This window comes from Conger conger, chromosome 13 (assembly GCF_963514075.1).
Source record: "Conger conger chromosome 13, fConCon1.1, whole genome shotgun sequence".
Taxonomy (NCBI): Eukaryota; Metazoa; Chordata; class Actinopteri; order Anguilliformes; family Congridae; genus Conger; species Conger conger.
Window position 1 is genome coordinate 46789889 of NC_083772.1, and position 23569 is coordinate 46813457.

General features: G+C 48.8%; 2 protein-coding genes and 1 pseudogene across 3 annotated transcripts in view; all 3 read right to left on the bottom strand.

Moving 5' to 3' along the window:
- LOC133107904 (mitochondrial intermediate peptidase-like) overlaps positions 1 to 6302 on the bottom strand; it is a 38751-nt gene extending 32449 nt beyond the window's left edge. Inside the window, exons 1-7 of the mRNA XM_061217193.1 lie at positions 5874 to 6302; positions 4922 to 5095; positions 3062 to 3150; positions 2889 to 2975; positions 2145 to 2208; positions 1668 to 1850; positions 773 to 929 (exon numbers count right to left, since the gene is read on the bottom strand). Coding sequence (XP_061073177.1) covers positions 773 to 929; positions 1668 to 1850; positions 2145 to 2208; positions 2889 to 2975; positions 3062 to 3150; positions 4922 to 5095; positions 5874 to 6020 — 901 coding nt within the window. The 5' untranslated portion in view covers positions 6021 to 6302. The remainder of the gene's footprint in view (positions 1 to 772; positions 930 to 1667; positions 1851 to 2144; positions 2209 to 2888; positions 2976 to 3061; positions 3151 to 4921; positions 5096 to 5873) is intronic.
- LOC133107602 (uncharacterized) overlaps positions 1 to 23569 on the bottom strand; it is a 980437-nt pseudogene that overhangs the window by 254337 nt on the left and 702531 nt on the right.
- The window catches only part of brwd1 (bromodomain and WD repeat domain containing 1), a 43503-nt gene continuing 27286 nt past the window's right edge, over positions 7353 to 23569 (bottom strand). Inside the window, exons 21-43 of one of the 2 annotated variants that reach the window (XM_061216718.1) lie at positions 23091 to 23234; positions 22231 to 22298; positions 21482 to 21695; positions 20206 to 20322; positions 19963 to 20070; positions 19469 to 19593; positions 17787 to 17869; positions 17262 to 17373; positions 17024 to 17085; positions 16624 to 16779; positions 16180 to 16300; positions 15959 to 16084; positions 15789 to 15858; positions 15396 to 15449; positions 14808 to 14933; positions 14503 to 14655; positions 14022 to 14191; positions 13487 to 13695; positions 13173 to 13328; positions 11690 to 11878; positions 10265 to 10645; positions 9836 to 9976; positions 7353 to 9682 (exon numbers count right to left, since the gene is read on the bottom strand). In XM_061216718.1, coding sequence (XP_061072702.1) covers positions 8559 to 9682; positions 9836 to 9976; positions 10265 to 10645; positions 11690 to 11878; positions 13173 to 13328; positions 13487 to 13695; positions 14022 to 14191; positions 14503 to 14655; positions 14808 to 14933; positions 15396 to 15449; positions 15789 to 15858; positions 15959 to 16084; positions 16180 to 16300; positions 16624 to 16779; positions 17024 to 17085; positions 17262 to 17373; positions 17787 to 17869; positions 19469 to 19593; positions 19963 to 20070; positions 20206 to 20322; positions 21482 to 21695; positions 22231 to 22298; positions 23091 to 23234 — 4209 coding nt within the window. In that variant the 3' untranslated portion in view covers positions 7353 to 8558. Of the gene's footprint in view, positions 9683 to 9835; positions 9977 to 10264; positions 10646 to 11674; positions 11879 to 13172; positions 13329 to 13486; positions 13696 to 14021; positions 14192 to 14502; positions 14656 to 14807; positions 14934 to 15395; positions 15450 to 15788; positions 15859 to 15958; positions 16085 to 16179; positions 16301 to 16623; positions 16780 to 17023; positions 17086 to 17261; positions 17374 to 17786; positions 17870 to 19468; positions 19594 to 19962; positions 20071 to 20205; positions 20323 to 21481; positions 21696 to 22230; positions 22299 to 23090; positions 23235 to 23569 lie in introns of both variants that reach the window. The other variant, XM_061216716.1, reaches the window with a different exon arrangement.

The following is a 23569-nucleotide window of genomic DNA, read 5'->3' on the forward strand; positions in this document are numbered from 1 at the left end:
TCACCAGGGGTTCCAAAAGATTTGGCATCCCACTGTATATATAAAATATGCTGAATGCAGAATGCTGAAACCAAAATGTATAAAAATAACCCTTAATAAAAGCTAGGAATGCGCACTTGCGATAATTGTTTGATTACAGGTAAACAATTGTGTATTACAGAGTCAAATAAATAAGAAATATGCCTTTGTTCCAAACATTATGGAGCTTATGATACATCATTTTCCTCATATTCCTGAGAATATAAATAATTTGATTTAAAAAATGAAGTTAATACAGTGTACAGAGCTATTCACCCAGTGAGACCAGGGCAGGGAGTGTGTTGGCTTCCATCTTTGTGTAAGCGCCCTTCTCAGCTGCAGTGAGGCCAGACACCCGTACACATTTGTGAGGCTGAGATAAATCAGGCTGCGTTTGCACTCTGGGACAGCAGGGAATGTCTCTCTTAACGACACTGGACAAAGTGCCAAACCTGACTGCAGTAGAGCAAACCCAAACAGATATTGCTCTTTGTTAAACCAAACCACAGGGCACACAGCACGCTGTAAGTGTCTGGATAAGTTTCTGGATAAAGGCATCTGCAAAAATAGGCTACTTTGGGGGACAGGTTAGGCTACTTGGGGGGGGGGGGGGCATTAACAGGGCATTTCTGCAAAAGAGCATGCATGCTCAGTCAACCTACCCTGCATAAATAAAGGTTAATAATAATAATAATAATAATAATAATAATAATAATAATAATAATAATAATAACTGGGTCAGAGACTGCATTACCTGGGGTTTTCGCCATCGTACCCTTCAAGGCCCTGTGTGCGAAGGACTGGTAACCCACCAGCTGAGCTAGCTCGTTCCTGCAGGACAGAAGCTCCTCCAGACACTGCAGCAGGGCAGCACTGGGGTAGAGGAAAATCTTATATGCCGCTTCCCGAACCTGACAACGATGGGAGAGGCAACACGTGTCAGTCTGCTGGTGGCACGTTCCATTTCAGCACTTCAACTGGCAATTCTGCTAAAGTTCATCATCACAGGAAACGTAACCGTGTTCTTCTTTGGCTTTAGCGCCATCTGGTGGCACTCCATAATGCCATGGCAGGCTTAGATCTCACCAACAGAAACCTCTCAATTGATAAGAAAAAAGCTAATCAAGTCAACTAACAAGTTAATCACAATAAAATAAAAAATAAAATAAAATCATGCAGATTGTAACTAATATAGTGTACAATCTATGAAATGTAAGTCACTTTGAATAAAGGCATGAGCTAAATAACAAATGATTATTAGTATTGTTACACATTTTGCACAAGTGCAGTGGTCTTTTGAAAGTGTAATAATAACAACAGTGCAATACTGTTCTACTATAGACTGTTACTTCATGCAGAGCAGCGACAATGATCACGATAATAACAATGACAATAATAATACTGTTACAGTAAAATGCATTTAACAACCCGATGCATTTCACAACCCGATGCATTTCACAACCCTAAAATTTCCCTCGGGATGAATAAAGTATCGATCTATTTATCTATCTATCTATCTATCTATCTATCATTTGACAACCCGACTCACCCCTTCTCACAGACTACTAACGGGCTGAGACACATCAGTGCGACAGTACGAATGCACACGTCTTATTCTAGTCTAAGAGCCTGGGACACGCGCCCTATACCAGGTCATCAGGGCAGTCAGCGTGCAGCCCGCCAATCTGAACGTAGCCTCCATCGGAGGTGAAATGGCGGTGGATGTGGTCAGGGATTGCCCGCTTCTCAATCTTGTTTGGGAGATGCGAGCCGATGAGAAACTCGTTGTTCAGATCCAGGAGCCTGACATTCAGGCCAACGGCCTTTTTCCGCTGTGTGGAAAAGACAAGAAAACACAAACTATTCTGGGACCTACCATGTAACAGTAACGGTAACTCCTCACAATGTTACCTCTGCAGCACTGATTTTATTCATCCATCTGATCACAGATCATCATTTTTTAGTTCAGAAAAGCAAATAATAATAATTGTGTGAAAAAAAGAATACATGATTTCATTCCGTCCCTTATTTCAACTGCATACAATATTAATGTTAAATTAAGAAAGGGCAGTTGGCAAACTCACAACACAAAAACAGCCAGCTAAATTATATAATTAAGTCTCCACCTTTTCTTTGTCCAGGTGAATGCCGCTGATCTCGAAATCAAACATAAAAAGCTCTGCCACTCTCCTGGAAGGAAAGGATGAGCGAGAACAATCTTTTAAAAATAGAGAATAAAAGCACTTTCAATAAGCACTTAAACATGCAATATATACATACAAGCAGTGAAACATACAATATACTCTCAGTGAGCACTTTATTAGGTATGTATTACTTTTTTTTTTTTACTTCTACTGCTGTAGCCTATCCCCTTAGAGTTATGATGCATTGAGTTGAGATGCTCTTCTGCACACCGCTGTTGTAATGTGTGGTTATTTGCATTACTGTCACCTTCCTGTCAGCTTTGACCAGTCTGGCCATTCTCCTCTAATGTCTCTCATTAACAAGGTGTTTCGGCAGAACTGCTGCTCACTGGATTATTATTATAATTTTTTTTTTTTGCTCTATTCTTTGCAAACTCTGGAGACTAGTGTGAGTGAAAATCCTTGGAGATCAGCAGTTTCTGAGATATTCAAACCACACTGTCTGCCACCAACAATCATTCCATGGTCAGTCACATTTTTTCCCCATTCGGATGGTTGATATGTGTGTGATATTGCACTGCTGCCACACATTTGGCTGATTAGATAATCGCATGAATAAGTAGGTGTAATAAAGTACAAATGTTCCTAATAAAGAAAATTCCCTGAGAATAAAATAAATAAATAAATAAATAAATAACGCACCGTCAATATTTAAAGTCAGCATACCTTGTCTCTGGGTCCAGAGTAGCCAAAACCTCTTCGTTATCTAACAAATTCTTCAGACTTTTGCACAGGTCTACGTTAGTGTTCAACCTATAAGACAAATAAAATAAATACATGATGAAACAGGGAAGCTAGCACAGTGTGCATCTAAGCAATGCTTCCAGCTGTAGCCTTACTTCTCCACCGCCGTCCCGATGTTCACGCAGGTCTTTTCCGCAGCTTGGCGGAAAGCTGAGTCCGGATGCGCCACTTTAATGAATTCAGCCTGCGTGGAAAACCAAGCAGCACAGAGCTAAGGGCACATGGAGAGAGCTCACCCTGCACTCTGCACTCTGCTCTACCTGCACAGAGCTCACCCTGCACTCTGCACTACCTGCAGAGCTCACCCTGCTCTACCTGCACTCTGCACTACCTGCACAGAGCTCACCCTGCACCCTGCTCTACCTGCACAGAGCTCACCCTGCACCCTGCTCTACCTGCACAGAGCTCACCCTGCACTACCTGCAGAGCTCACCCTGCACCCTGCTCTACCTGCACTCTGCACTACCTGCACCCTGCTCTACCTGCACTCTGCTCTACCTGCACAGAGCTCACCCTGCACTCTGCACTACCTGCACAGAGCTCACTCTGCTCTACCTGCACAGAGCTCACCCTGCACCCTGCTCTACCTGCACTCTGCACTACCTGCACCCTGCTCTACCTGCACTCTGCTCTACCTGCACAGAGCTCACCCTGCACTCTGCACTACCTGCACAGAGCTCACTCTGCTCTACCTGCACAGAGCTCACCCTGCACTACCTGCACCCTGCACTACCTGCACAGAGCTCACCCTACACTCTGCACTACCTGCACCCTGCTCTACCTGCACAGAGCTCACCCTGCACTACCTGCACCCTGCTCTACCTGTACAGAGCTCACCCTGCACTCTGCACTACCTGCACTCTGCTCTACCTGCACAGAGCTCACCCTGCACTCTGCTCTACCTGCACAGAGCTCACCCTGCACTCTGCATTACCTGCACAGAGCTCACTCTGCACTACCTGCACAGAGCTCACCCTGCACCCTGCTCTACCTGCACAGAGCTCACCCTGCACTACCTGCACAGAGCTCACCCTGCACTCTGCTCTACCTGTACAGAGCTCACCCTGCACTCTGCACTACCTGCACTCTGCACTACCTGCACAGAGCTCACCCTGCACTCTGCTCTACCTGCACAGAGCTCACCCTGCACCCTGCTCTACCTGCACAGAGCTCACCCTGCACTCTGCTCTACCTGCACAGAGCTCACCCTGCACCCTGCACTACCTGCACTCTGTTCTACCTGCACAGAGCTCTGTACGCTGCACTTTTACTGGTTTTTACTCATCTTTTTATTTCTTATCTTTTTATTGTGTGTATATACACCCTCAGTGAGCACTTCATTACATATTTATTAGACCGATTGTTTTAGACTTAAGTCATCTGCTGCTGTAGCCTATCCACTTAGAGGTTTGTGTGTTCAGAGATGCTCCTATGCATACTGCTATTGTAATGGGTGGTATTTGCGTTGCTGTCACCTTCCTGTCAGCTTTGACCAGTCAGGCCCTTCTCCTCTGATCTCTCCCAGGAGATCAGCAGTTTCTGAGATGCACAAACCACCCTTTCTGGCACCAACAATCATTCCATGGTCAAAGTCACTCATTTCACATTTTTTCCCCATTCTGACATTTGGTCTGAAAAACAGCTGAACCTCTTGACCACAGCTTTTATGCATATAGGTGCTGCCATATGACTGGCTGACTAAGTCACCTGGTGTACAGGTCTACCGAATAAAGTGCTCACTGAGTGTATTTTTACCTATTTTTGCAGTTTCTTCTCCGTTATTTATTTACGTATTACCCATGTTCTCACTGCCCAATCTGAAGGAGTCCGTCACAGCAACATTTCACTGTACATGCTTGACCATGTGACAAATACAGTCTCCTGAATCTCCTGGCAGTGCATTCAGTTCTCTGCACTGAGCAGGCATTCCGCGTTGCATTTTATTTGTTGATTACCAGATCGGCCACTCTGCAGAGGCTGTCGGACAGCTGGTCGAAGGCCTGCACGGTCTGTGGCCCTGGAGGGCCGCAGCAGGCCCGCTCCACCAGGCACCGGGTCTCCGCCAGGGCGCGGTCCTGGGCCACCTCAAACCCCCCGGGAGAGGTCAGCTCGGGGACGCCAAACAACCCCTAGAACAGCCAAAGTGTCGCCAACTCAAACACATCGCTAGTTTGGTTAATGCATTTTAGTCAGCATGTTATGATAGGCTAGACAGTTTGCAAAATGCATGCATAAGATCTGGAGACCTAGTGGTACTTTCTTTTGATGCAACACAAATTGTTGTTTGTAGGGTGACATCCCCTCTGTGAAAAAACAAAACAAAACAGCTGAAGCTGGGTTTTGAAGCAGCTGGTAGCTGGTTGGCCAGTTCAGACCAGCTCCATACATACCAGTTCCATGGTTTGACCAGCTCAATGTTTTGGTAGCTGGTCTAGCTGGATTTTACACCAGGAATAACACTTGCTGGTTATAAACGGGATCATGTGCCTTCTTGGTGACACTGCGTTCCTGTATTCCTGAGACACTGTCGTCCCCCCTAATGTCAACATTATACAGCCCTTTGGATGAGAACATCTGCGGAGTGATTGTTGCAATAGGCTATATTTTCATCACTGCAAGATATGCATCACAATTATACAAGCTACATTTCAAATTAATCACTTCAACAAAATATCAAGATATCTCGTTAATATCACATTTAATCTATTGTGCATTTCGCTAAAGCCACTGACCTAAGAATTAGCTAGCTAATACCCAATCGCGCGGCTGCTATAAGCACGACAGAATCCTGGGGTTGAAGCATGCAGCTTTGCCTTACGCATAACGCAAAGCTCAGTGACATGACCACAGTTCACGGAGGTCATGCTCATCTGACATCCCTTCCAAATCAATCAATCACATACTTACCACATTTTTCTCACGTAGGTCGAGACTTTTGTGTTGTACTGCGTTGAAAGCAGCCCCGACCGGTACCCAGGACGTAGTGACATATCTGTAAATATCTCGTACACCCCCGAGCTTGACAATATTCAGAAGACTTTTACTCGTCAACATGGTTTTCCAATCATGCAGGTATTTAGGTCTGGTTTGTTCGTAGCTAAGCTGTCGCGGTCATGCAGTACGCTGTTCAACAAACTACATGCATATACTTCGGCTCCGGTTGCTAGCCAGTTAGCTAAAGTTTATTTTGAGGCAAACGTATGGTAGGCATTCCCTGTGGGTAACAACTTCGCTAAGCTAGTAGCTTGAGTGTGACAGTTCTACTTCTAAACAGTATTGACTGATACTAACGATACCCCTAAGTTGCAGTCAATGATCAGCGTGATACGAAAAATAACCACAGGACAGTTTCTTTTTTGAAAACGGTGTTTCGAGCATTTTAATACCCTGCGAGCAAATTGATAACGAGCCATTCAAGTTCCCGAACGTTCACATAATACAGAGATTTTAAATAACATTTATAAAAATTATAATGAATATGTTTAATATGAACTCGTCAACAACTAGCTCCTCGCTACGAAAGTGCTGACCGGTTTTAAATACACTGGTCGCTCTGAGGTCAGAGATATGCGACTGCTGTTCTGCGCAGTGAGCTTTTTTTTTTTCTTTTCTTTTTTTTTAATCTGCACGAGCTTTCAAGATATCCCTGAATCAAAATATATTCCTGAAGTGTACTGGTTGAGTCTTTTTTTGTGTTTTTGTGTTTTGTTTTCTTTGATGGGTCTGAAGGCATTGCATGTTTGCAAAACATGAAAACGTTTTGCAATGACATTCAAAAAGTTAGTCCTAGATGCATTTAAAAAGCCAGATCATCAGTGCTTTGTGTTATACTATTCTGATAGTGTGAAAGTCACCGTTTGTAGGAGCCTAAATCATTTTCATGGCAAAATATTTCATACTCTTTCGTATGTACAATAGGGTGATGTGGTTGGGTATGTAATGCTGTGCCAGTTTGTGGAATGATTAAAACACTCAAGTACATAGCTGCATTGAGTTAACAGCTGTAAAGATGTACAGAAGTGGCCTAAATATCTTTGAGTCCATTACCCCTTTGTCAAGTGATACAACCCAGGCTTTTGATCTACGCAGAACACAACAGCTAACCCTAGGCCCACAGCTGTGTATTTCAGAGCTACTGTTGGACAAAAAAATTATTTTGTTTCGTTACTATGTAAATATAGGCAGTAAATGTTAAACGCAGTATAAATAAAGTACATTGAGCATAGTCCAATATCATGCGTGTCATGTTTTCCTTGACTGTGTAATAACCATGTAGTGAGAACCATGTAGATATGTGGACTTTTAAGATCTTTCAGTTGCTGACAAACTGTCCCAAGCCATATTTGTCATATTTCTGAAAAGTGTAAAAGCCTGAACACAAACAACTTTAGTTTGAAAATGAATTTTATTTACCAGAAATAAGTCAGCCACCACCTCTCACTCCACAACCAAACTTTATGCGATATCTGCCCCCGTGAAAGAGCACATGAAAAAGTCATAATGCATTTATAGACCCCCTCCCACCCCCAACGTTAATAAAACAAAGCAGGTTTACTGTGTGACTGGCTTAAAAGAGCGCTTCTCCTTTAAGTAAAGAAAAGGGAATTTAATACTGAAAATTACAACACTGCACAACAATCGTCTTCCCAATATGAGAAAATAGCATTTTTGCTAGAAGTACATTTCTGGGTTCCTGTACTTGGCAAACGGGTACCAATTCATATCAAATATGGCAAGACAATAATGCATTTGTTTAAATGGAAAAATAACATAAATGCTCAACTCCAAAACTGAATTTAAATATGCAATATTTGCTACAGGGTTTTCATACTTAACCTCAACAAAAACCACAAAAAGAAACGCTTCCAAATTACATATTTACAGCCCCTTTCCTTAATCAAATACACAAAACAAAGTATTTAAAAATGGAAAAAAGAACACAAACGGGAAATGTGGATGATGCATATTTGTACATTTTGGCTCACATGTCCACATCTCTACACTGCAGTGTGTAATGCGCGTGGCTTTTACAAAGGAGCAAACGTGGGCAACGTGGGTTTGTTCAGTCAGTGTGCTTCAAACTGTGACTGCCATCTTGGAAATGTTTGCTGTTATTACTTTAATTCTCTATATTAAAAAAAGACTGCATGGTAGAGACTACAGTAAACGTAATTGACCCCTGAGTTTCTAATGCGAAAACTAGTGTTTGAAAAACCTCAATACAGTGTGCATTTTAGTGCAAGCCAGCAACATATGCTTGATTAAACAGAGGTATATTGAAGATAGCACCCAAGCTGGCAATGCATCCCGCACTTGATATTTTTAGCTGGCCAAACCACAGAAGCATAACGTGAGCATTCTAAACCTTGTAAAACCAGCGATTAAATTCATTACTTCATACTTTTATTTAATGTTTTTCATAGAAAATATAAATATCCCTGAATGAAACCGATTCACAGCATTTTTACCTCCATCTCTTTCTCTTTAAAGGAATCCAGTGCGACTACCCTTTAGTGACAATCAAGTGTCTCCCAGGTTTTCCAGTTGTAGTGTCTGCAGTTCACAGGGCAGGAAGCCCCGCGCCCTCCTCCTTCATTCGCTGTCGTGGTACGTGACCGTCCGCCGGCCGCGGTTGCGGGTCCGGACGCGCTGGCCGTCGCTGTCCGAGTCCTTCCTGCGCTGCCGGAGCTGGAAGGGGGTCCTCCACATCTTGGCGCGGTCGCTCCCCTTAGGACTTCTCCTCAGGGACCTCAACCTGGGAGACGGAGACGGCGAAGGAGACCGGGAAGGTTCCTCACGGCTGTTGGAGTCCAGGCCACTGGTGCTGCTTTCTCGGACGTTCCCCTTCCTGTGGTGCTGCCTTTTGGCAGGTGCAGGCTCCTCTTCCTCCTCCTCCTCCTCATCTTCATCTTCATCCTCATCCTCGTCCTCGGTGGAACGGGTCTGTCCGCTGCGTGACGGGGAGGGGTTCTCAACAGTCCCATCTTCGGGCTCAGACTCCGTCTGGCGGTCCGACAGACGACGCTTGCTCGCCGGTTTCCTGCCCTTTTGCCGTGTCCGGACAACATCATCATCATCATCATCATCCTCCTCGGACTCGGACTCCGTCCAGCTGCGTTTTCGCTTGGATGAGCTAACTTTCCCGTTTCTCGTCTGGATTCCTGGCCCGGGCTGGAAGTCCTCCTCGGAATCGGTGATGTACTTCTTCTTGGGCAGGGCTCGCAGGCACGGACGTCGGTTGGAGAAGCGCCGCTCCTCGCTCTCTGACTGTTCGCTCTTGCCCTGCGACCATTCGTCGGAGGAGACCAGCTTCCTTTTCTTGGAGCCTTTGGCGGTCTGACTCAGCTGGTGGTCTTCTTCGTCCTCAGTACTGGGTAAGGACTCGTCCACTTCGGCCGTCCTTCCATTCTGCTGTTGCTGCTTTCGGGCGGCGGCATTTTGGTCTTCCTCTTCGGAGCTCCTCGATTCCTGCTGCAGGAGAGGCGAGCGCTTGTTGCCCCTGGTTTTGGGGCGACTGTCCTCTTCCTCGCTGACGTGGAGTGCATTCCTCCTGGCTCGGGCCGGCACACGCCGGCCAACCGCATCGTCCTCATCCTCACCGTCTGTGTTCTGGAAGAGGCTTGCTTCCCCTTCAGAGTCCTCCGCTCTCGTCTTGCTCCTCCTCTTCCTGTCCTTGCGGTGTTCTTGGCTGTGCCCATTCACCAGAGACCTTCCCTCTGCAACAGGAAGGGTCCAAGCGTGAGGTCAGGAAACCGTAAATGAACAGTGCACACACTCAAAATGCACGACACGCTATAATTCTCAAATGAGCTCAGTTTTATACATGGATAAAGTCGATAAAATGGTGACCAGGTCACAACAGTCATCACCTTGTCTCTCATCCACGGCTGCTCGCCTGGTCACCCGCGCGCCACTGGAACCTGCAGCCTCGCGGTTCTGACTGCAGTGGGCAGAGGCGTGTGGCTTCTCCGCCCTGTCCCTGTCCCCTGACCCCTTGCATTTCTTCAAAGCTTAAGAGGATAAGTATACAAATTAAAGATTGCAGGTTCTCTTATCTTTGCCATCTCCCTACCCAAATAAATGTCCTTTAAGCATTTTATGACTTTAGTTTACATTATAATTTTCCACTAACACCCATAAGACTAATTGCATAGGACAATAATTTGCAGGGAAACACTACACTTCAACGGCCAAGTTACTGCATTTCAAATGTATGGAACACCTAATCCAAATTTAAGAGATTGTCCTTGTAGGAAACCTCGTCTGAGAGTAACGCAGAGGCAATCGTAGGCGCTGACCTTTCAGTGCACTCTGATTGGTGGGATGTTCCTCTGACTCCGAGCTGCTCTGGATCACTGCAGCTCGCCTCCCGACCCGTGCCATCTGCCGGCCTCCGGCCTTCCGGCTGCCTTCGTCCTCAGAGGGAGTGCCCTCCTCTTCCTCAATGTTCCCCATCATCTTCATCTTGCTCACAGCGGCCACAGCGGTCCTTCTGGCCAGGGGTCTGCGGCCCGTGCTCTCCTCAACCTCTTCCTCATCCTCATCCTCATCTTCCTCCTCCTCCTCCTCCTCCTCCTCTTCCCCGGACTCGTGTGACAGCTCCTTCTCCGAGTTGCTGCCGGCGTGCCTCCTCGGCCGGGAGGATCGTTCAGCGTGGCCGTTCACCTGAGCTCGGGTCCCTGCATGGACAGCACCGCAGAGGGTAATCTCAACCATCAACCCACTCCGCCCATACCCTGCCCTTCTGCCCCTACCCTGCCCTTCTGCTCCTACCCTGCTCTGCCCATACCCTGCCCTTCTGCTCCGACCCTGCTCTGCTCCTACCCTGCCCTTCTGCCCCTACCCTGCCCTTCTGCTCCTACCCTGCTCTGCCCATACCCTGCCCTTCTGCTCCGACCCTGCTCTGCCCCTACCCTGCCCTTCTGCCCCTACCCTGCCCTTCTGCTCCTACCCTGCTCTGCCCATACCCTGCCCTTCTGCTCCGACCCTGCTCTGCCCCTACCCTGCCCTTCTGCTCCTACCCTGCTCTGCCCCTACCCTGCCCTTCTGCTCCTACCCTGCTCTGCCCCTACCCTGCCCTTCTGCTCCTACCCTGCTCTGCCCCTACCCTGCCCTTCTGCTCCTACCCTGCTCTGCCCCTACCCTTCTGCTCCGACCCTGCTCTGCCCCTACCCTGCCCTTCTGCTCCGACCCTGCTCTGCCCCTACCCTGCCCTTCTGCCCCTACCCTGCCCTTCTGCTCCTACCCTGCTCTGCCCCTACCCTGCCCTTCTGCTCCTACCCTGCTCTGCCCCTACCCTTCTGCTCCGACCCTGCTCTGCCCCTACCCTGCCCTTCTGCTCCGACCCTGCTCTGCCCCTACCCTGCCCTTCTGCCCCTACCCTGCCCTTCTGCTCCGACCCTGCTCTGCCCCTACCCTGCCCTTCTGCCCCTACCCTGCCCTTCTGCTCCGACCCTGCTCTGCCCCTACCCTGCCCTTCTGCTCCGACCCTGCTCTGCCCCTACCCTGCCCTTCTGCCCCTACCCTGCCCTTCTGCTCCTACCCTGCTCTGCCCATACCCTGCCCCTACCCTGCCCTTCTGCTCCCACCCCGCTCAGCCCATACCCTGCCCTTCTGCCCCTACCCTGCCCTCCTGCTCCTTCCCTACCCTGCTCTGCCCGTACCCTGCCCTGCTCTGCCCTTCTGCTCCTACCCTGCTCTACTAGTACCTGCTCTGCTTGTACCGGCTCTGTTCCTGCTGGCTGCCGCACTGGTTCTGGTCAGCCTGGCGCACTCTCTGGGGCTCCTCCACATCCCCGCCTGGTCCCTCCTCTTCGGGCTCCTCCTCACGCAGCGTTGCGAGGACGAGGTGGAGGGCTTCCCGCTGTCCTCGCTGTCCTCGTTCTCGCTGCTCGACAGCTCGCTCTCCAAGGCTGAAAGACACCAGACAGTGAGGAGAGGACAGGCCTGGAGACAGAGAGAGCTGATGTAGGGTTCACAGCTATCAAGGAATCTCCGCACTCTCTCACTCCTCCCTCATCTCTTCTAACCTCTCTACACTCCCTCCTCCTGTCTCCTTCTCTAAACTGCCTGTTGATGTTGCCACCTCTGCCCCTCATGCCTCTCCCAGTCTCTTAACTCACTTTATCATGTTCTCCAAACCAGCATCACCCCCCCTGCCCATGGCAGAATCTCTCAGATCGAGCAGAACCTGGCTGTAGGTTGCTGAGAGGAAGAGGAGGAAAGTGCACTCGCCACTGCAGGAGCGTCATCCTTCTGATCCTCATCCCCTTCTCACAGGAGTCCCACAGGGCTCTGTACTGGGGTCTCTGCTGTTTCCCTTTACACAAAATCTCTTGCCTCAGTAACTGCATCACATGGCTTCTTGTATCACTGTTATGCTGATGATCAACTCAACACATCCTCTTTCTCTACCTCTCCAACACATCAATGAGAAAATATCTGCCTGCCTAGCCGACACCTCATCATGGATCGCCAGACATCACCCTAAGTTCAACCTGAACAAGATGGAGCTGCTCTTCATCCCTCATAGAGACTCCTTACTACAAGAACTCAATCACTGTTCATGGTACTACAGTGACTGCCTCCCGCTCTGCGAGGAACCTGGGGGTGGTCCTGGATGTTGCAGCAACATCACGGTCCTGCAGATTCCTTCTGTACAACACCATGAGGATTTGACCACACCTGACCACATATCCCACACAGCTACTTCTCCAGGCTATGGTAATCTCCCGACTAGAATACTACAACTCCCTACTTGCAAATCTGCCAGCCTACACCATCCAGCAGCTGCAGCCCATCCTGGTCTTCAACTTTCTAAACTTTTCACACATCACACCCCTGCTAAAGTCACTCCATTGGCTACCTGCTGCTGCCAGGATCAGATTCAAAGTTCTAACTCTGGCCCATCCTGACCTACAGGACAGAAGTCAGCCCTACACCCCAGCTCGACCACTCTGCTCTGCTCCCACAGGCTGGCTTGCTCATCCTGCCGGCCGTGTGAACGGCTCTTGCTTGTCGCAACTGTGGAGCTCTTCCACCCTAGCTCCCCAGTGGTGGAACAACCTCCCCATTCCCATGAGAATGGTCAGTTAAGTCAATTGGCTTGTGACGTCAATCGAAAATTAAAGTAAGAACAGACCGATTTAACCTGGAGGCACTGAAAAACAAAGGGACCGATGAGGAACAGGCATGCCACTCGCTTACCCTTTTTCTTTTTCTTGCGCTCTTTTGCCCTCCTGTTCCTGGTGACCCGGCCGGTTCCTCTGCCCTCCCTGCCGCCATGGCGACGCGAGGATGACAAGTGCTTGCTTGCGCCCTTCTCGGATTCACTCGAGGCGAAGGCGCTTTCACTCTCAGAGTCTGCCACAGAACACACAAAACCGCACATCGTCTCAGCTTGGACTCATGTCGCATATAATCCAAGGTATGATTCCCAATGCCATTATCATTATCAGAGTCCCTCTCAACACAAAAAGGCCAGCTGAATTTTAGGAGGCAACCTCGGGGTCTGGCCTTACCAGACGTGGACTCGACGTTGCTCCCTGAGGTGTCAGATGCAGCTTTGGCAGGGCTCTGATAGGACGCAGAGTCAGAGGAGGAGGAGCTTCTGTGACCCCTCCTCTTCCTGGAACTCTCCCTGGCAGACACTTTGGCTGAGGTAGATTTTGTGCAAGTCTTAGATGCTGTTTCCGTTTTTTCCTGAGTTTTCACGCCGCCCCTTTTATGGCTAAGAGAGGAACAGGAAGGACATGTGTCTTTAGAGTTGGTCACCCCCAATCGTTGCAATTCAATTTCAATGAGTAAAATTCCTATAATTTTCATTGAGGATTTTTTCGATGATCTCACTTCATTTCCTGAAATTAATGCAGAGAAAGAGAACAGACCCCAACACTGACAGCCATGGCAGTCAAGGACAAAGAGCCACAGGTCCCTTGGCTGACAAGTGCCATAAAATGGCTGCTTTGGTTCTCTTGTCCGTCCCTGCGCTGCTCTCCTGGCCACTGGGGAACGTGCAGGTACCTGAGGCGGAACCATGGTGGCGGCGGGGCGTACCTGGAGGGGTCAGCAGCGGGCGGGGCCGGGTCCTGGTGCTGCAGCCTCTTCCTGCACCTCTGGCTGCGCCGCAGTCTCTCCCCGCTCTTCACCGCGGTCTTGTAGTCGGATATGATGGTGCGGATTCGCTCCTCGAACAGCGCCGACAACCGAAGGGTCATGCTGTAGATCTGCAGGGACAACGGACATAGAGGACAAGAAAAACTTAACGGAACAGGCCAGCCATAACAAGACAGGAGGGTGTTTTCTTTTAGCACTGCTGACTTGTGGCAGCCTGATTTTTAAGCTTGCCATTTTCCTGTGATAAGTCTCTTGCTATTCTGCACATTTGCACCTTTGCCTTTGATCTTGATATGGACTATGCACCTTGCCTCAAGGGCCTTGGAAGGCTCTCTTGGAAGAAGGGATCTTAGCAAATATGTCAACTGATAAGACAAAAATTGCAGATGGAAAGATTGATAGCGGAGAAGGAGGCCGCTACCTTTGAGCGCTTGTTGGGCGTGTACGCTCTGGCATTGACGAAGATCAGCCGAGCGTCCTTGCACAGCTCCGTGGGGTTGTCGTACTGGTCCTGCTCCAGAGTCTTCTTCACGGTCTCGAAATCCATCGGAGTGTCAATGATGTTCAGGTAGTCCTGAAACCCAAATGGCAATATTTTGAACAGTGTCTTTTTGCGAAAGACGGCGAGCACAGCGGTGTTTATGAAAACAGGGCTGAAACATCGATGTGCCCCAGTGCTAAACGGGGGGGAATTCCGGTTACGGAATGGCGGCCCACTTCTCTCACCGGGTAGTCCTCCGGGTCGACGGGCCGGCGGAAGGGCTCGGAGTCCTCGCACTCGAAGACGTAGTCCAACAGCCGCTTGCAGTCCTCCTTCCAGGCATCCCGGTCCCGCACGACCTCCACGGACGGCTGCATGAAGAGGCACGCTCATAAAGTTAAACTTAAAGACCGAGGTGAATCAATAGGCTCCTAAATTGGTCTATGGTTTCAATTGCCGATTTGGCAGATAACGAAGACAAATAACGTCCTGTAGAAAATATTAGACAATATTTACAGGCTGCATTCTAACTGCGCTACCACGATGAATAGCTGCACTGCAGCTTTGCTAAGTCAAGTGACAAAACTACAAGTCTCCCAAACTCATGGTTCAATCAGCGCTGCAGAGATACTACTCATTACGCACAGTGACTGAATACGTGGTAATTGGTCGATGATATTTATTTTTCCTCTTTATAAATGTGATTAATCTGATGACATGAATAACTTTTTGGAGATGTTGGAATATAGTTCCCTCACTCCTTAGCTGAGCTGCAAAGATCTGGGATTTAGACATAAATCACACAAGAGGACACTAATTCAAACTGCAGTTACCTGTCGCAACCTGCGTCCAGAGGAGGTGCTGGGAACATCTGGGTCCTCCAGGTCCTGGTAGAGAAGGGCAGTTAGGCAGTTACCGCCAAACCACACTTATTCTCATAGACAACGTCTACGAGCGTACAATGTGCTCACAGTGGGCCAGATGTACCAACACCTTTAGCACGTGCTGACTACACTGTTTGCTACCATGTTTTTTAGCAACATAACATGAGCTAAAAGAATCTTGCTACGTAAATAGTGTCAAATAGACACTATTAGGCTGCTTGATATACTGGGCTGAACACAATGAACGATTGGTGCAAAGCAAATGACCACTGGCCATATTATTGGTTTTGCATGTTAAAGGTCTCGGTAAGTCAGGCCCAGTGAACGGAGAGCTCTCTGTACCTCGTCCTCAGAGTAATCCATGTCCTCCACTGCTCTGTAGATTTCCATGATATCCGTGCAGTCCGGGTTACTGATGAAAATTCAAGCGGAATCCGGCATAAGTGCATCGAGTGGCCAAGTGATTCAGAAATGCAACTGGCTAATCACAGGAGGTGGGCGTTTGGACTCACTTGATGAATCTGAGGAGGGCTTCGGAGATGATCTTGGCGGAGTGTGCGATCTTGCTCCGGGGCTCATTGAAGGTCCTGGCGTTGTGGACGATGTACCGTATGTCCCACACCAGCGCCGAAATCCGCCTGCCGGGGGCACACATGCAGCCAATCAGCTGAGGACGGGCCGCTGCCATGGCAACGCTCCCGTCCCGCCCACAGGGCTGGGGTTTCGCCCTTACCTGTAGAAGCGGTTGACCAGCCTCAGCCGGATGGTGCCAAGGTCCGTGGGGTACGCCACCACAGTGCAGTACGTGGGGTACTGCACGATGTCCACCGGCCCAGAGAAGGGAGCGGCGATGTCTGTGAACACAGACAGGTGGCGCTAGATCCCACACTGCGTCCGCACCAGTGTCTACAGACACGCGAGACTCGGCACTGCTCCGGAGGGTTTCTAGAATGTGTGTCAACACCTAAAGGTGCACACTCCTCAGGTGGAGAAGGCAACCATCAATGTGACGCTAAAAAGGCAGTGTGATGTCAGCAGCTCCTCCCACAGTTGGGAGGAGGCTAGCCTTAAACTTAGAAACAACTTCCACGGAGAGACAAAACCTCTGTTCCAGCATGAAATAATTGCATTTAAGACCGAGGCCCCGTGTGTGAGGGTGGCGGCGGCGGTGGCTTGCCGATGGTGACGAGCTGCTCGATCCCGGCGATGATGCGCTCGCTCTCCTCGTCTCGGCTCCTGGCGCCCCACTCGCCCTCGCGCGGCTTGTACAGAACATCGCTCATCTCAGCAGCCGTCACCGGCACCCCGCCCCCCACTGCCTCCGGCTGCTGGGCTGGAGGGAAGAGGGAAGGGGGGGGGGGGGGTGAGACTCTGGGCTGATTCTGGGCTGTGGAGGGGCACTGCCACACCAAGGTTCAGCTCCACTGGCCCCATGGAAACACGTGTCCATCACCAACTGCTTCTCACCATAACCACAACTGATTGTTGAGGGGTCCCAACTCTCAAAAAGCAACAGGGTTAAGCACTTTGACCTAAACCGCCGTCTGACTGTGGTAACGTTGCGGCAGCGTCCGTACCGTTCTCCGGAATGCACTCCACATCCCAGGGGCTGAGCTTCTCCGTTTCACCGTTGTCCCATCTGCCAGCACACGAAACGGGGAGCATCACCTCACACGCTCAACAACTCAGCTCAATCAGAGCAGACCCAGCACCCAGCACACACTCAACAATTAATCTCAATCAGAGCAGACCCAGCACTCACACAGTCAGTCCATTCTCTCTCTCTCTCTCTCATAAACACACACACAGACTCACGTGACTTTGAAGCACTGGAAGAGGCTGTCCGGGTACGCAAGCTGATATGGCTCCTGACGCAATATGCTCCCAAACCACCAGGCATCATCAATCACAGACCGGAACCTGTCGTCTGTAAATCAGCACAGAGCCTCATTTAGTGCTTTCGTGGGACATGCAGCCATTTCAGGGTGGGCAGCATGCGGCCATCTTAACTGTGGGCATTTTACTACTGTGTGGACATTTTGCAAAGGCAGTACAATGCACGGCCATCTTAACTGTGGGCGACTGACCACTGTGCAGCCATCTTGAGCATGGGAAATCGAACAGGCGGCCATCTTGGGGTGAACATGAGTCAGACATTTTCTAGCTATTCCCATAATGTTCCCACGAAAACCATGAGCCCAGGCCCCATATTCAGAAAGCCCCTGAGTGCAGGAGACCTAGTGGGGTTTAGTCTCGTCTTTTAGCTTCAGGTTCTTTATGAACAGCACTGATCCTGGATAAGCTCTGCTCAGGTTTTTTATGAATAGTAAGGACTCTTACTCGGTTGCCAGACTCGCTGTCTTGCTTCGTCGTAACTCTGCTTCAGCACCAGGAAGTCGATGACGTCCGGCATGTCGTGATATCTGTTGAGAATTATACACAGAAGTCACTAAGTGCAATTACTATTTAATATTAATATGTAATCTAGAATATGCTATATTATGTTATACTATGATGGTGGACTTCATGTTGTACATTTGGGAGACGTTTACATTATTGCTGTTCTATGCCCAATCCTAGACCCCTGGACTGCAAGAACCCAGCCCACTGTAGAGTAGAAGCCTGGCTCACACAGACAGGGGTCAGACACAAAAATTATAACACAACCAATGATTGGGGAACAATAAATACCCTGACCAATCATTGGCCATGTCATTGGTATTGTGTGTGCTAACATGCTGTAAATCAAGCCCGTTAGGTGAAGCTCTACAGGCAGACGTGCAGGTGCCCACGCAACCAGCAGAGGGCATCAGAGATCCAGGCCATGCTGCCATCTTGGCTGCCTGAAGCCTTCCTCTCCACACAGCTGCTGGTTTTGGGGTGTTGGGTGGTTTTGGGAAATGGACTGGTTTGTTTTGGGGTGCTGGGGGGTTTTGGGATATGGACTGGTTTGTTTTGGGGTGCTGGGGGGTTTTGGGAAATGGACTGGTTTGTTTTGGGGTGCTGGGGGGTTTTGGGATATGGACTGGTTTGTTTTGGAGGTACTAGGGGGTTTTTGGGGTACGTATTTATTGGTTTTGGGGTAGTGGGGGTATTGGGGTATGTAGTTGTTTTTGGGGTGGTGGGGGTTTTAGGGTAGGTAATTACTTGTACTACAGGGTTTTTTGTTTTTTAAAAAAAAAATTCCAGATTTTTCCCTTTTTCTCCCAATTTGGTAGCCAATTTTGCTAGTTTCTGGATGTGATGCTCTGACTTATGGTAGAACCTATGCACTTGTAAGTCGCTTTGGATTAAAAGCGTCTGCCAAATGACTAAAATGTAATGTAAAATGTACCTCGCCTGATTCAATTCAGTCGTATTAGACTGAATTGTATTAGTCGTATTAGATGTACCGCCCGTACCCCGTCCCTCGGCGGCCCGAATGAGAGCGACACGCCTTCTTCAAGCCGTCTCGTCTCGTGCCCGTTGCCGTGATTCCGAGGCGCCCGAGGTGCTTATTGTGCGGCGATCTAATAACCCTGCCAAGTCCCTCCCTCTGGAGCAGCGAGCCAATTATTGCTGCCCCACATGAGCCGGCCAAACTTGGCTTTTGGCAGGACCGAGAATTGAACCCCGGTCCCCGGTGTGCAACTGCAGCAAACTGCAACCGCAAGTCTGCTGCGTCTTAGCCTGTTGCGCCACCGCGGCTCTATACTACAGGGGTTTTGAGGGTACTGGGGGTTTTGGGGTACACTGTTGGTTGTTATTGGGTGTTGCAGGATTTTGGCAGTACGTACTTGGTTTTGGGGTACAGGGGTTTGTAGTTTGTTTTGGGGTACAGGGGGGCTTTCGGGTACATAGTTACTGGTTTTGGGGTAGATAGTTGGTTGTTTTGGGAACTGTGGGATTTTGGGGGTAGGAAGTTAATGGTTTTGGTGTGGTAGGGGGTTTTGGGAGTGCATTGTTGTTGGTTGTGGGGCACATGGTTTGTTGTGGGGTACATGGTTTGTTGTGGGGTACATGGTTTGTTGTGGGGTACATACTTGAGGGAGAAGGACTTGTCACTGAGCCTGCCAGTGCCGGGGTCGATGAGAGAGAGCTTCAGACAACACAGGGTGGGGGGACACACCTCGTACTTGATCCCCGTTATTTTCACAAACTCCTGGTCCTGTCAAAGAGGTCGGACTCCATGTCAGACAGGGCTATCACTACCTGCACGGCACTGACCTCACAGAACACCCTCTCTCTATTTGTTAAAACGGGGTTTGAAAGAAAGAAAGTATTCAGTATGGACTCTAAAGTATGCAGAACCAGGTGAAATGTATGGCAGTGTATGGTTATGCACTCTAATAGTGTTGGTTAGGAACACAGCGGCCTCTGAGGGGTTACTGGCTGTTCTTCACACAGAATGTGTTCCTGTGATGTGCAATAACCCTCTAACCATGAGGGGCTTGTAAGTGAGCATACCAAATGAAGGTATAGCAGAATGAAGGAGTGAAAGAATGAAAGTATAAAAGTGAAAACAGTCTGCTCTGACCCTGAGGTCCATCCTCCTCCAGGGCTGTTTCTCCAGGTTAATGGGGTACAGCTCACTCCTGCTGACTGCCTCCACATACGCCTCGTGACCCTGCCGGAAGTATATCACCTAGAGAGGGAGGGAGAGAGTGAGAGAGTGAGAGAGTGAGAGAGAGGCAGACGGAGAACAGAAATGGCAAGAATGACGAACAACGTGCTATAAACCAGATTCACTAGTTAAATAACTGAAGCGGAGAGAAATTACCTCGTCGCCCATCTGAGGGACAAAGGGAGACTTCCGGGGAACAAAGTCGGTGATCCACGCAGAGGGGCGGAATTCGTTTGACACTTCTCGGTTGATGGACGGTCTGACACTCCGACGCTGTTTAAGTGTCAGAGGACAACACGGCACTCAGACCAGAACAGACACTCAGAGTCTCTCGTGCTAAACACCAGGGACACGGCGGTTGTACCTACTGAGCAAGAGAACTACGCCTCAGCCTCTTACTTCACATTTTCTGGCCAGACCCAACTGTGATATTGCATAATTTGGGAATAAATGATCCATTTGACTTCATTTTCCTTGTGGCTATTCTTAACCAGGATATTTACTAGTATTTCAAGTTTGGATACCATACACCAAGGAGCGCTGATCAAATCCTGTGTTATTGTTAATTGAGGTTGTTTGAAATGATCATGCCAAGACATAGGAGTAACAATTCATTATTTTGAACATAAGTAGGCTTATTATACCTTTTGAACTACCATTATGCCTTTTGAATTACAAAAAGTTCAATTTTGATCGGATTTTCCACCTTACCAACTACTTGGTTGAATATGCAACTTTGGCATTGTACAATCTTTGAATGAATTATCTGTTTGACTTCATTTTCCTTCTGGTTGTTCTTAATAAAAATATCTACTAGTTTCATAAATTTGAAAGTCATACACCAATTGGTGCTGATATAGTAAGCTATTAAATATTGAAGCAAAATTGCCAAGTGGCAAGATTTAGATTTAGAATCTTATTATTTAAAAAATTATTATAACTTTGTAGTATTACTGAGTAGTATTATGAAAATTGGGAGTTCATAATCTGAAAGTAGACAGAAAATTGTGTCACATTTAGGGTTTTTCCTGCTGTAATGCCAAAGATATGATGCTCACAAAACACAAACCCCAATTTCCACTCACAACTCCCAATTTTCCATGTTTTTAAGAGCCAATATCTTTCGAACGACAAACCCAATGTGGTGAATTGTTCTCTCCTGTATATATAAAGACCATTTACACAAAGTCCACCACCTCTGGTCGATTGTTCATAGATTGGCCATACGGGTTTAAGTCCTCTGGTTGATTGTTCAGAGATTGACCATACAGGGTTTAAGACCTTTGGTTGATTGTTCAGAGATTGGCCATACAGGGTTTAAGACCTTTGGTTGATTGTTCAGAGATTGGCCATACAGTGTTTAAGACCTTTGGTTGATTATTCAGAGATTGACCATACAGGGTTTAAGTGGTTTTGGCTCTCTGGCCCTCACCCTGGGGGTCTTGCTCTTTGCCTTCTTCTGCTTGCGAGGCTGGGGCATTCGCTCTTCATCCTGCTGCTGCTCCTCCTCTTCCTCCTCCGCCTCCGCCTCCTCCTCAGAGCTGCTTATTTGGCGGCGGACGCGTCTCCGTGACGACAGGGGCGTGGCCGGCTGGAGGTTGATCCCGGCGTCCGCAGTCCAGTCAGAGTACTCGCTGGAAGAATTACTGCAGGAACACGGCATCGGTTAACCATCCGGCCAATCACAAGCAGGAACAGAGCATTGGTTAACCACCTGGCCAATCACAAGCAGGAACAGAGGATCGGTTAACACGCCAGGCCAATTACAAGCAGGAACAGAGCATCGGTTAACCACCCGGCCAATCACAAGCAGGAACACAGGATCGGTCAACCCACCCAGCAAGACTGACACAAGATTACAACTAGATACTAATTTGTAAGGAAAAGGTGTACAAAGTTATGGACCTCTAAAAATCACACTTCGTGCCACTATCTACCAACACAAAGAAACATGAAAAAATCCGAGAGGTGGCGTGGTGCAACCTCCGGGAGTTGGCATGGAATGGCCCAGAACTACTTTGCTAGCCATCAATGAATACAAGGAGCAAAATTGTTTTTTGTACTGCAAAAAACAACTCCGATGGACCGGCAATACTGATTGGTCCATCGGAGAGAACGCCCTGGACCAGGAGCTCCACAGAGGGCTCACCTGGAGAGAACGGAGAGAACGCAAGGGCTCACCTGGAGCTGTCGCTGCGCCACTCCTCATCAAGGGAGGACTCCACATCGCTGCCCTCTATCTCCTGGTCCTGGGGGAGGAGAGAATACACTTCACCACACCACAGCCATTCATAACAACTAATAATTAGAATAATAATCATTTGTTATTTAGCTGACTCTCATCAAAAGCGACATACAGTTGAATAGACTAAGCAATCCCTCCTGAGCAATCCACATTACTGGCATTTGGCAGACACTCTTATCCAGAGCGACATACAGTTGATTAGACTAAGCAGGAGACAATCCTCCCCTGGAGCAGTGCAGGGTTAAGGGCCTTGCTCAAGGGCCCAAAGGCTGTGGGGTTCTTATTGTGGCTACACCGGGATTAGAAGCAGCGACCTTGCAGGTCCCAGTCATTTACCTTAAGCACTACGCTACAAGTCGCTACAGGCCGCCCCAATCCGGGGTTAAGAGCCTTTCTCCTCGGCCCAACAGCTTTGTGGATCTTATCATGGCTACACTGGGACTCGAACCACCAACTTTCTGGGTCCCAGTGATTTACCGCTAGGTCACAGGCTGCCGAGCAGCAGCAGCAGAGCCCCGTTCTGCACATGCTCAGTGCGCCCCGTTCTGCACATGCTCAGTGCGCCCCGTTCTGCACATGCTCAGTGAGCGCCGTTCTGCACATGCTCAGTGCGCCCCGTTCTGCACATGCTCAGTGAGCCCCGTTCTGCACATGCTCAGTGCGCCCCGTTCTGCACATGCTCAGTGAGCCCCGTTCTGCACATGCTCAGTGCGCCCCGTTCTGCACATGCTCAGTGCGCCCCGTTCTGCACATGCTCAGTGAGCGCCGTTCTGCACATGCTCAGTGCGCCCGTTACCTCACTGCTGGCGCTCTCCTCGCCCTCCTCGCAGGAGAACTCGATGAAGTCCTCGGTCAGGCCTCCGCGGGCCCGCAGGGCTCCGGGCCGCTGCCTGCGGGAAGCCGGCCGCTTGGTGCAAGGCGTGTCATCGTCAGAGTCGTCCTGAAGCAGGATGGGTAATGTAGTTAGGTTTCACTGGCAGGTGCCCAGTTTTACTCCATCGCCCCTAAAGCTCTTAATCTTCTTCAGCTTCTGCGGCGGTCATCAACTGTTTCTGTTCCCTCCATCTTTTCATCATCCAATCGGTTTCCTCAATGTGTGTAATGTTTCCTTCATTTATCATGAACTGATATGACTGAGTGTGTACGGAAGTCCTTACACGATTTCCCGAAATTGTGCTCTTAGACAAATGCTCTTGTAACACAAATTAATATAATTTCACACATTACTCATATAGAAAAGGTTTTGGAAAAATTCAGGGCCAATAGTTCATATAT